At 55.6% G+C, this 12,902-nt stretch overlaps 2 protein-coding genes across 2 annotated transcripts in view; both read left to right on the top strand.

Annotated features, from left to right (window-relative positions):
* Positions 1–11,278, top strand: part of HOXD3 (homeobox D3) — a 30,110-nt gene extending 18,832 nt beyond the window's left edge. Inside the window, exons 3-5 of the mRNA XM_064451676.1 lie at positions 5,811–5,894; positions 9,446–9,991; positions 10,443–11,278. Of these exons, the coding sequence (XP_064307746.1) occupies positions 9,496–9,991; positions 10,443–11,194 (1,248 nt within the window). The 5' untranslated portion in view covers positions 5,811–5,894; positions 9,446–9,495 and the 3' untranslated portion in view covers positions 11,195–11,278. The remainder of the gene's footprint in view (positions 1–5,810; positions 5,895–9,445; positions 9,992–10,442) is intronic.
* Positions 1–12,902, top strand: part of MTX2 (metaxin 2) — a 131,903-nt gene that overhangs the window by 60,859 nt on the left and 58,142 nt on the right. The gene's annotated exons all lie outside the window — the stretch shown is intronic.

The raw sequence follows: 12,902 nt of genomic DNA on the forward strand, positions 1-12,902 counted from the left end.
CAAGCGCTGACCTTTGCTTCCCAGGGAGCGGGGGGAAGAGGGCGAGCGCGGAGCGCCGCGGAGCCCCGCGGAGGAGGCAGGCTGACCGACCGACAGACCGACCGACCGACCGACCGACCCACCGCCTCCCGGGGGCGGCGGCGCTGAGCCCGGCCGACTGCGCGGGGAGGCGCGGAGCGGCGCGGAAGGAACAATGAGGATGTCAGGACAGGGGCTGCCTGTGCCACCGGCGGGAAAAGGCCCTCGGCTCCTTTGCAAGCGGGGCCGTGGGTTCTGCCCCGCGACCGGGCAGCGGGGTAGTGGCGGGGACGGAGCCGGCGCCGAGCGCGCCTTCCCCCCTCCGCCGCCCGCAGGCCGGCCGGGCGGCCCTGGCCCCGGCCCCGCTCCCCCGGCCGCCTGCCCTGCCCGCCCCTGCCCTGCCCTGCCCTGCCTGCCCCTGCCCTGCCTGCCCCCGCCACAGCGCCAGCCTCAGCCTTGGCGCCCGGCGCGGGGCTGCGGGCGAGCCCGGGTGCATGCAGGCTCCGGAGCGGGCACGCCGCCTTCCGAGACCCCGATCAATAGCCCGGACTAGGGGGAAGTGGGATTTGTGTTTTTGTACAAAGCCACTCTCTACAAACTCCGTAGAATTTGGACAACGAGGCTGAGATTTCTCCGTGAAATCCCAGAGTCAGCTGGAAATACTTTCTACGGGCAGGATATTCTTTATTATCCCTTGCCGGAGTAATTTCTAAAAAGCCCTGGATTGTAGCTTTTTATTACTTCCGTTTCGGTGGCAGGACAGAGACAAAGTTTCCTATGTTATGAATTATACATTCAAACAATAACACATTAATTCAATTATTCAAAGTTGACAAATGTTTATGTGCTTTGGTAGTGACTAAGGAACAGATTTGCTGCTTCACAAGAACTCCTACATTTTTATCAATGAAGTTTTATATTATCCTGTTGGTCCGGGAAAGAAACCAAACTCCACCAAGACACGCAGTAAAACGGACCGGGACATAAATCGCAGCCCTCTCATAAGACCGTTTATTCCCGCATATAGCCCGGGCTATTTTATCAGTTTGACAATTGCCGGAGTTGTTGTTATAAATCATCATAAGTAATTCCTGAAAGGGTGCGAGGCTGCTGGGGGGCGGGCGGAGACTGTAAATCTTTCTGTTTTATTGCTCTATGAACATATGCTCCGATTGAAGAAGTCTTAGATCCTTTACTGGAGACAAATTCGCACAAAGCTGGAGTCCCACCAGCCAAAGGATTAACATTTCCGTAATACTTTTCAGTCCCCTTTACGATGTCTTAATTCGCGGTGGCGAAGGTGCTCCTTTCTTTCAGCCGTCCTCCATTTTTACATTAAATTTCGCCTTCCTTTTTTTTTTTTTTTTTAAGCCCCAGTCTCTGAAAAGACTCTCGAGGGCTGTGGGGCTTTTTTCCAGGGGGTTCCGGACGGCCCTCCAAATAGGCATTTTCTTTTGAATCCTCTTCGTGCTCTTAGCTCGACCGGTGCCCAACTTCTCCCTCGCACTTTGCGTAGGAAGCCAAAGACCTCTCCGTCATCCAAAATGTCTAAACAGCGGCCCGAATTATGTTCGGCTTTGTGTGTATGTACACAAGTATGCAGAACACGCTGTGCGTGTAGGGGTGGCTGTATGTACACACAGACATGCGAGCGCGGGGGGCTCTGCGAAACTACCCGGACGCCGAAATATATGGCTGACGGAAAAGGATATAAAGAACCATTACCTCTTACTTGAGGCGAGATTTAAGTGCATCATTTCGAAGAAATATAGGATTATAAATCCGAAACCGTACACGATAATTTACATTGAACTTATGTTTCCATCACTGGACTCCAATCTTTTTATAACTGGTTTGCAAAGTCAGGAAAAGCAATGTAATTTAGATAAATGTTACAATGCACTTACGGTTAGTATTGTAAGGTAATACGTTACTGTCACATCCCCATGCTTCGGATGGTAATGAAATCATAGCAGATGTTAGATTAGGTGTGGTGTATTTATAGCTACAGATATGTTAGAAAAATCAAACAGAGGAGCTAATATAAATTTTTCGTGTGGTTTTTTTTGACGAACTGGAATTGTTGGGAAGCTTTGTGTGCACACATGACGGATATACATTGGGTTTGCTCTATGTCTCCTCATACACACAGAGGGGGGAGGCAGGCTCAGGGCAGCCACACACACGCACAAATGTCATGAGGGTTTTTTTTTTTTTCCCCAACACTTCTTTAGCCTCCAGACAGGGGTAGTCCCCGCTGCCCGGCATCTTCCCGGCACGGAGAAGCAGAAAACAAAAATTCGCGCACGCCAGTGAGCCCCAGCGCCTTTCCGCCAGAGCAGCGCTGCTGCGGAGCTGCCCCCGGCGCAGGCTCTGGGCTGCAGCCGGTCCCAAATACCTCATCTTTCTCCGCCGGGAATTTCTGCGCCCTGGGAGGGATCATCCCGCGGAATTCACCTTTTCCCCGGCTCCGCCGGCCCCGCGGGGCGCGTAAGTGCGGGGGCCGCCGCCGCGGTGCCGTGCGGTGCGGCGCGGAGCGCTGCGGGGGGAGAGCAGGCTCAGCAGCGGGGCCGGTGCGCGGAGAGGCGCGGAGGAGCGGGGGCAGCCCGCCCCGCGGGGCCCGGCGGGGCAGCCCCGCTGCGCGGGGGTGCGGGGGGCCGCGGGGAGCGCGCCAGCCTCGGCCCCGGCGAGCTGCTCCGGCGATCACGTGGGCGAATATGCCTGTATTTTAAGGCAGTGTCTATATTTCTGATTATAGAGGGGTTTCTCCCGCTCGCCCCCAAAATTCATCAATGGCCGCACGATTTAAAACCAAAACAAAACACGCGCCGGCCAATTGCTGCCTTTGGTTCCAGGAGGCTGATGGCTAAAGGGTTGTGTGAAGATTTTTTTTTTCTTAAAGCCCAACAAATTCCGATTTCTACTCGCTCTCTTTTATTGGTAGTTGAGCCTGAGCCTGTTTTCGTTCTATCGGGAATTCTGGTGTATGGGAATGTCTGTAAAACCGCAAGATCAGGTTTAGGAGAGTATTGTCTGCAGACAAAGGGTGAAGGATATATTCTAAGAACTGCAAGCCCAGATCCTGAAAAGTGAGGAGCCCAGGTTTATGATAAATTGATACACAGGTAAGCAACTGCATGACAAAATGGGACCTTTAACCGCAGGGGCTGCATTATCGCCTTTACTCAGAGACTGTCTGGAATTTGCTTGCGATCTCTGCCCACAACGGCTGCAAATGCACGGAGTGGTCTCCACCTCCTTTAACGTCTTAAGTTCTATCTTCTTTATATTACGCTCTTTAAATAAAAAGTGGAGTCCTTTCCAAAGGCTAGGGGAAGACGTTTATCCCTACCCTATTCCCAATTTTCGGTGGTTTCAGGAAAGGGATTATAGAGAACCGAGGAAACGAGGGAGAGACAACTTTGCTAGATGCTCCCATTGCCAAAGTAAGATTGAGCATCACGTTAATGCCTTGCCGTGGACAGCCGGGCAGGGGGTAGCCGTGCTGATTTGTAAAGGGCGATTTAAAATAGGCTTGTCGGTAATGTAGCCCCTACATAGGGTCTTTTAAATATTCCTGCCAAGTGCCTTCCCGAACCTTTTCCCCTTGCCGTGCATTCGTGTTCCTCAGTGGCTGTTGTTTTCCTCCCCCAGTTCTTTTAGTGTTGATATTACCGGTACGCTCATGCCTTCGAGTTACACACGCTGTTTGAAGCACGGCGTGATATTTATCTGCCGAGAAGTTTCTTGCCCTGCATTTGTGCGGTTTGATCAATAAGGTGGCGAGAAGGTGGCTGGGGGGGACCGGTGCCTCTCTGGGCGGACTGAGGGGCTGGAAGCGGCCGTACAGCCTCCCCGCATGTGTTTGCAGCTCAGCTCCCTCTCGGGCTGTTGCAACCAGCCCGGCTCTCTCAGGAGCGCCTGTTTCCACTGGCTTGGGGCCTGCCTGGAGCCCGGGTGATCTCGCGGGTTACGTTTATTAGGGACCCCCCGCGTAAAGCCTGGCTTTGTGCTGGCGAGCAGCAGCGGGTGTAAGGCTGCGCCGGACCCTGCCCGCCCCGAGTCGCCCAGGCGAGCTCTCCGAGGGGGCCGAAGCGTCAGGGAAACAGGACAGGGAGGCAACGGGAAGGGAAGAAAGTCGGGGTGGTGTTTTTTTCTTTTCTTTCTTTCTTTCTGTTGCGTGTTGCTCTGCTCGATCAGAAGTTAAAGGCGGTGAACATTTTTCTTAGCTGTATGCCTCCAAGCTGCTGGCCTGCCAAGTTAGTCAGCTGAATCCAATTACTGCAAGCAGCATTTCATTTGGCTCGATGGAAGCACTCACTTATAACTTCACCTAAAATTTCAATAATACCTATATTGGGCCCACGCCTGAATAATTCTAAAGATTTCCCTGGGTTTAGCTCTCGCAACTTCTTCTCCGAGGTCGGCTCTGCAGGAGCGGCGCTGGGAGCAGAGCACAATCCCGGCGTGCCCGGACTCCCCTCTCTGCAGAACAAACTTTGGGGGCTATTCGGTGGCCGTGGAAATCTCCGTCTTTGGCCAAACTCTAGCCAAGTAAAGCATGTCTAGAGCAAGAAGGCTATCACTTGTGAGGCTAAGAAGCTGCTTTGGAAAAGGATGAGAAGTCGATAATTAATTAGGTGCAAAATGAAAACTTACCGTGTTAATCAACAGCGGCTAACAATGACTCGGTTTGCAATACTATGATCTCTCCGCTTAGGGGCTAAGGTGCAACCCAACCTTACGCTGCCTTCATACATCCTGTAAAGCGCTATTTCTAATGAACTGTCTTTAAAAAAAAAAAATAAAGCAGTTAAAGTTGACGTACGCCCACGTGAATATATTATATAAGACGTTACCGGGACAGGCCCGGGCCAAGAACCTAAGCGAGCATCATGTGTAATCATGAAGCTCCACTTCCCTAATTCCAGTTTGCCAGCATAAATTAGGGTGATTTGAAGGGGGAATGTTGCATCCTACTGGGTTTGGGTAGGGAGAGAGAAGACTTGGTGGAAAGTTGTAAGGTCTGTTGTGTTGTGAGCTATTGGAGGCGCTTCCGTTGGTTGTTCATTAAGTGGTGAGTTATTGCTACACGAGCCAAAGGTCATTTCAAAGGCTTATGGTGGCTAGATATCGTCTTTATAATGATCTGGGCTTCTTTGTGGGGGATTTTCTGGCACTCAAGTTCTTAAAGTCCTGAGTCGACACGATACACAGCCAAACGCAAAATGCGGATTGCGAGCAGCAAATATTTGCGGCGTATTTTCAGCGCTGGGGTTTTCTCGCTTATCTTTCTTCTCTGTCTTTTCCGAGGGGTGGGGGGAGGAAGGGAGAGAGACCCGCGCAAGCTCCGTTCCCGTGGAGCGCTCCGCGGGCCGTGAGTGCGGGCGGCGGGTGCGATGGCTGTGACCGATGGGGGTGACATTGCAGCTCTCCTGCAATGGCCCTCCCGTCCCCCGGTCCGCTGCTTCTCCGCGCCTGGGCCCGGGCTGGGCGCTCCGGGAGGCCGGCGCGGCTCCGCGGCCGCGGCCGTTGCGCGGCGCCCGGCGGAGGGGCTGCTTCAGGCCCCCCTGCCCGGCTCCGACCCGTAGCTGGGGTGCTTCGCTCGCTTCTTTGCTCCCCACCTCTCTCAAAGCACTATTAATAAATGAAGAGAAGCGTCTGCCCTTTGTCTGGTAAAAGATCTGACGCGGACGGAGAGGCACGGCGAGAGGTGCGTTTATTAACAAAGTCGTAAGGAAGAAAGTCCAAAACAAAGCAGCTTCCTCTGAGACTTCTCACTTTTGTTGCAGGTCCGTGCCCACGGATTATCCAAAGGAACCCGAAGATCCTACCCACACAGTTAAAGTCAAAAATCAAGACAAAACATAAGTGTGGTGAGTTCTCTACATTTCCTTTTCCTTCCACCTCCCGCTGCCCTTGGTGGGGAGCGAAGCCCAAAGCCGGCCCGCGGAGCGGCAGAGCTGCTTGGCCGAGCCCGCTGCCCCGACACCCCCACATAAGTAACAGCCCGCAGAAAGCCCCGCTGCAAGCCGCCCGTAGGCGGAGGGAGCCGAGCCCCTGGGGGAGCAGCCAAGCCCTGGACCCAGCCGGGGGAAGCGGGTGGCTCCCTGGGGAGGGGCGGGCGGAGGGCTCCGCAGCAAGTTTATGAGGCCCTAAGGTGGCCACCGCTCTGTGCCGGAGCCAGCATCCCCCCCTCCCGCCGATCCTCTGGCCGTGGGGGCCCTCCGCGCTCCCCAGTGCTCCCACAGCCCCCCCCAGAGGGGAGTCCCCCCCGCCCCGGCTCAGGCACAGCCCCGGCGGTGGGTGCCCGGCCGCCCGCCTCGGGCAGAGGCTCCCCATCGCCAGGCTCCCCTGTCCGGCGGCCGGGGCCGCGGCGGCCTCAGCGCTTTCCTTATATACGGGGCTGCCCCGGGCCGGCGGCCGGGAAACGTGCCGAGCGGGGGATTCTTTTGCCGGGCTCCCTCCTACGCGCCGGCTGCTTTGCACTTCTGAAAGTGCCGGGGCTTGGGAAGTGTTTTCCTTTTCATTCCTGGCCGGAGCGTTTACTGCCACGGCGCTAGCAGTCATAAATTTTGTTACAAACCGCAATGACAGGTGCATTGATATGCACCCTGAGAGCTCCAGCTGCTTTAATAACCGCTCCGCTGGCCGCTCTCACCGCCTCTTACTTATTCGGTATCATATTAGATATTGATCCTAAGCAGAATTAAGTATAGTGGAAGTTTTAGTAGAGAACTGCTTAACACGAAAATGTCTGGAGGAAAGCGGCTGGCAGTGCCGGGCCGGTGTCAGCGTGGGCCGGCCGCGCTCTGCGCACACGCGCGGGGTGGACGCGTGGGCTCCCGGCTGCTCCCCAGACAGAGCCATGAGAGGGTCGGTAGCCTCCAAAAGCGCTAGAACCAGTGGCGGGACAAAGACCCCCATTATTGTGTGCAACGCCTGACAGTTCAGATGAGGTTAACCTTTCTGGAGAGGAGGAAGGGAAATCTGAAACACAGACATGGATACTTTGCGGTTTCCTACCCTCGGTGCCTCCGAGCCCACCTCCCACGGCTCGGCCTCACCATTTGGATGTAACTTCTTTCTTTCTTTCTTTTTTTTTTTTTCTTCCCCGGAGGCTCTTTCTGGCCAAACCACCAAGTGTTAAGCCCCTGCTTTGGTGTTACCTATAAAAACATCACCCCGGGCCTTGCACTCGTGGAAAATCAAAACCTGGAAAGCTCTCCCTCTCCCTCTTTCTCTCCCTCTCTCTCTTTTTAAGATCTAAAGATGAGCCACCAAACAGTTGAGCATTGTCCATGTGATTTATGGCCCATAGCCTCCTTTTTAGGTTCAAGCAGAGTTCACAAGCAGTTGGTATTTCAGAAAAGAAATAAGGCTTTTAACAGCTTAACAGCAATATTCTTTCTTAAGATTCTGCGTATTCTTTTGGGAACTATATTTTACAAGGCACATAAAAGCCTACGCTTAAGGGGGTGTTGTGCTAACAAAAGTCCTCAGTCCAGACCGCTCCCAAAATATGTAGCTGATACAACTGGAAAACGAGAGACATAGTTATTTTACACAAAAATACTTTCAGGACTCGTCGAGAGTATCACAGCGCATTAAAACTCATCTGAATCGCCACCGTCCATTTCCATAGGCATTTTTAAACTACATTTTTATAGGAGAGGAAAATAGCTCTTTTCCCATTTCCATCAGCTACGCAGATTACCCGGGGCTTTTGTTCAGGGAAGAAAAGGAGGACGGCAGTTTGCGAGAGGGGATACGCTACCGAGCGCGGCCGCGGATGGCAGCTGGCTGAGGTTATCCTGAGTCGTACAGACGTGTTTCCCGGTGAATTTTAGGGAGCAGATCAGCGGTACTTGGCGGTACCAATTGCTGCGGGAGAAAAAGCAGTACTCTGGTCGTATTGCTTAAGTATAGGCTGGAGAACGATAATTAGCGGCCACTGTTCAAAAATCTCTAGCTCCTCTTCTCTGGTGTGTTAATAGGCTTAAACCCCGAAGAAATACAATGAACCCCTAAAATACGTTGAGTTACAGACTTCTATTGTCAGGTGAAGTATGTGCTAACATACATCATTACTAAAAATGTCGGAGAAAACCCCCACCCGACAAGAAAAAATAAGAACGAGGAATATTAAAAAGCCACAACAAAACTGCAGACGCGTTGCTATCTTGCAACAACCGCAGAGGAGTTTCGGGAGCAGGAAGGGGAAAAGTAACATCACCTTGCCCCAAAACGTTCCCTAAGGGGACCGTGCGCTTTCGGCCTGAGCAGCCTGGGAGGGGGCGCAGCGAGGGGAGCGCCGTGAGTCTGCGGGCTGGAAGGAGAAGAGAAACCCCTAAAAATGATCTCCAATGTCTCAGGTTCTTTCTACTGGGGACAAATAATAGGGACCAGAAACGTTGGGTGAGGGAATTTAATTCATCACAGGATTAAAATAGGGGAGCTGACCTGCGACTTCCTTTATAGTGCAAAGTGAAGGGAGTGAATGGCGTCGGTTACACTTTAACTCCGGAGGAATCCGGGGGAAGAAGGAGGCTGGGTTTACAAAGGGGACGGGATTTTTCTGTCTCTGCCCGGCCGCAGCCCAGGCTCAATCCATCATGTCAGCCGTGCAGGGCCGTGCGCACGCGTGGCGGGCGAGGGGGCGCCGGGGGCCCGCAGCCAAAATGGGCCGGCGGGGTCCCTGGGGACCCCACCCAGCGCAGCCTGGCCTTGCTCACTGAGAGCCCTGCCTGCAACCGGGGGGGGAGGGGCGGTGCAGCGAAATACGTGCGGGAACGGTCCAGGGGCAGAACAAAGCAGGAAAATATCCCCCCAAAATACCTCAAAAAGTGGCCTCTAGGAAGTGCCGCCAATGTGTCCCCGTTCCCCCCCAGCACCATCCCTTTCGGGTGGCTCCTTCCCTGTTATCCTCCTGTCCTTCCCGAGTGTGTCTGCTCTGTCCTTGGTGTGCTCCCGTTTGTCCTGGCTCCTGTTTGGTGCCTCTGCTCCTTCCCTGGTGTCCCTCGCTCCCTCCCTGGCGACTCTGGTGCTTCTCTGCTGTCCCCTGCTCCTTCTCTGGTGATGTGCCCTGCTCCTTCCTTGACGTCCCCTGTTCCATCTCTGCTGTCCCCTGCTCCTTCTCTGGTGACGTCTCCTGCTCCTTCCTTGATGTCCCCTACTCCATCTCTGCTGTCCCCTGCTCCTAATCTGGTGTCCCGCGCTTCTTCCTTCATCTGTCCCGGTCCTTCCTTGGTGTCCCCCAGTCTCTCCCCGGTGCCTCCCGCTCCTTCCCCGCCACCCCAGATCCCACCTGCCCACCCGCGCTTTGGGGTGCTGGGGTGTGGGGGCATTTCGGGGCCGGCCCGGCCGCTCCCATCAGATGCCCCGCAACTGAAGGTGGCTTTTTTGTCCCTGCTGTCCCTCTCCCCAGGTGGCTGCGAGTGGCCCGGGCCGACGACGTGAGGCGCGGGGCGGCGGTCAATGTTATTTGAGCGGGGGCCGCGGGCCTCGGCGATCGCAGAGCGGAGGATGCAGAAAGCCGCCTACTACGACAACGCGGGGCTCTTCGGGGGCTACACCTACGGCAAGGCCGACGCCTACCCCTACGGCGCGGCCCACCAGCCCTATGGCCAGGCCGGCCTGGACGGCGAGTACCCCGGCTCCGCCTGCTCCGTCCAGGGCTCGGCGCCCGGCCGCGCCCCGGCCCACAAGGGCAGCGAGCTGAGCGGCAGCTGCATGCGGACGGCCGGGGGCGGCCCCGGGGGCAGCCAGCCCCCGGGCATCGGCGAGCAGCAGCCCCCGGCGCTACCACCCTCCTCGCCGCCCAACCCTCCCCCCAGCGCACCCCCTCCGAAAAAAGCCAAGGGGGGCCCCAACTCCTCGGGCTCGGCCACCGCCACCCTCAGCAAGCAGATATTCCCCTGGATGAAGGAGTCCCGGCAGAACTCCAAGCAGAAAAGCACCTGCGCCCCCTCAGGTAGCCTGACACCCCCGCCCCGGCCCATTGCCCGCCCGGGGAGCAGGGCTGAGGCCCTCGGGCTGAGGCCCCCGGTGCTGCGCCTTGTCCCCTACTCCTCCAGCTGCCACCGCCCCCACTCCCTCTCGGGGGTCCCAGCCCTGCCGGGCGCTGCGGGTGGGGCAGGCTGGGGTGCCCCCGCCCTGCTCCCCCTGCCAGCCCAGCGGCGGCAGGCGCGGCCCCGACGGGTCCCGGCAGCGCCTGGACGGGCGGCCCCCGGGGGGAGGCAGCTGCGGGGGGTGCGTGTGTGTGTGTACGCCGGGCAGGAAGGGGTGGGAGGCTGCCCCCGGGCCCCCTGCGCCCCCTCCCCGAGCGCTGGCAGAGCGGGCGGGGGCAGCGAAGCTGCGGGGGACCCCGGGGGAGGGGGGGCTTTCGGGGGGGACCAACGGCTCTTTGTGCCCCTTCCCCGCAGGAGAGAGCTGCGAGGACAAGAGCCCCCCCGGGCCGGCCTCCAAGCGGGTGCGCACAGCCTACACCAGCGCGCAGCTGGTGGAGCTGGAGAAGGAGTTTCACTTCAACCGCTACCTGTGCCGGCCGCGCCGGGTGGAGATGGCCAACCTGCTCAACCTGACGGAGCGGCAGATCAAGATCTGGTTCCAGAACCGCCGGATGAAGTACAAAAAGGACCAGAAAGCCAAAGGCATCATGCACTCCCCCGTCGGACAGTCCCCAGACCGCAGCCCCCCCCTGAGCGGCCCAAACCACGTCGGCTACTCCAGCCAGCTCCCCAGCGTCAACAGCCTCAGCTACGACGCGCCCTCGCCCACCTCCTTCGCCAAATCCCAGCAGAGCATGTACGGGCTGGCCGCCTACACGGCGCCGCTGAGCAGCTGCCTGCCGCAGCAGAAGCGCTACGCGGGCGCGGAGTACGACCCCCACCCCATGCAGAGCGGCGGCGGCGGCTTCGCCAACCCCAGCCTGCAGGGCAGCCCCGTCTACGTGGGGGGCAACTTCGTGGACTCGATGCCGGCCTCCGGCCCCATGTTCAACCTGGGGCACCTGCAGCACCCCTCCTCCGCCAGCGTGGACTACAGCTGCGCCGCCCAGATCCCCGGCGGCCATCACCACGGACCTTGCGACCCCCACCCCACCTATACGGACCTCTCCTCTCACCACACCTCTCAGGGACGGATGCAGGAGGCGCCCAAGCTCACGCATCTGTAGCGGGGCGGCGGGCGGCGGGGCCCGCTCCCCTCTCAATTACCTCACTTTTCTGACGGGACAGTGTTACTTTGCTCTCGAGTGCCAACAGTATTAGTGGATTTGTCTCCCCTAGCAGCTCCCTTCTTTCTTCCGCAGCCCCGGGTAGGTCCGTGAGCAGGAGCCTTTCTCTTAGAGCTGTGTTAAGCATGACAGTGCAATATACTGCAAACCGAGGGACTGATAAGCTTGGTGTACTTGAAGGTAAGTCTTAGAGATGCCGTAGTGTTAGCAGCGCGTCATGCTGAGGTGTTTTAGACCAGTCGTGAGCGGTGGGAACTCGCCCGCGCGTAAGCTGATTTCAGAGAAGCTAATTTATGGATTCCTCCGTAACGTAAGGATCGCATCGGACTAAATGATACGTATTTATTATTTTAAGCGAGACATTTTTGTATCACTGATTATTTATCCTCGTCTTAATGTATTTATGTGGGTATTTGTAGAGTTTCTTCACCAATACTTCGGGAGAGCGATTCAGGTCCGTGGTGACTTACATTTCACCTATTTAGTATATTCGGTCTGAGCTAGTTGAGAGAGTAGTCTTGAACAGTTGTAACAGTGGCTGGTGTTCGTAGTTTATGTAAGGATTAATTAAGACAGCAAGTCGTAAGTCATTAATAGAGTAAAACAAACTGTGACATCACACAAAGAGCCGTTACACGTGAAAAAAAATATCGAAAGTATTTTTAAAGTATTTATTTCTAACCGGCCGGCCCCACTCCAGCGCCTGGGTGGCTTGGCTGGCGGCTGGCTCGGCCGGGTGAAGCCACCTTGAGTTGGAAGTGCAGCCGCTTTGAGGAGGCGATCTACAAAGCAGGGCGCTTGGCCATCTTGTTTCAGATCAAATCCTGCATACAAAGACCTCGGTGAGGTTAACATTTATTTATTGACTGGGTATCTATCGCACATATTATTATTTGGTGGGCTATTTTCTTTTCTTTCTTTTTCCTTTTTTTTTTTTTTTTTAATTGCACTCTGGCTATCTGAAATAGGAAAGAAATTAGAAGCTTAGAACGCAAAAAACATTAGAAACCCTCCGATAGTGCTAATTTCATTAGGGTCTCCATAGCAATCCGCGCAGCAGCTGCCGCCTCCTTTGTTATTTATACTGTTGTCTTTATACTAACCATAAATCAAATTTTTAGACACCTTTGGAAGCCCGAGCTTTTCCTCTTGTTTTTCATAAAAATAAACTTTGAAAGAAAATTGACAATCAGATACGTACAGCCGAAGGGGAGCCGCCGAGGCGGGGTGCGGGCAGCGGCCGGGCGGTGCCGCCGCGCTCCCCCCGCGCCGGGCGAGGAGGGTCCCGTCCCCTCAGCCCGCGGCGAAGGGGCACCGCCGCCTCCCTCCGCCACGAACGGGACAGCTAACACGGGGAAGAATAAAGAAATATATTAAAAAAAAAAGAGAGAGAAAAAAATGAGAAAAAAAAAAAAGAAAAAAGAACGATGCTCTGAACCCTCGTGTTTCCTCCTCTTTAGTTACACGGCTGTGTTGAATCCCTCGCTGGATTTACAGAGATACTTCTTTTGTAAACGTTGTCATTAAAGTCTCTTCCTGACGGTACATGTCCCTCCGAGAAGACTATTCTTACCTTTCTAAAAGTGTCGAGTTAAAGATTAATCCGAACTTCTGTATTCCCCACCAAACCGTCTGACGCGCCACTTTC

This window comes from Phalacrocorax carbo, chromosome 5 (genome assembly GCF_963921805.1).
Source record: "Phalacrocorax carbo chromosome 5, bPhaCar2.1, whole genome shotgun sequence".
NCBI classification, from domain to species: Eukaryota; Metazoa; Chordata; class Aves; order Suliformes; family Phalacrocoracidae; genus Phalacrocorax; species Phalacrocorax carbo.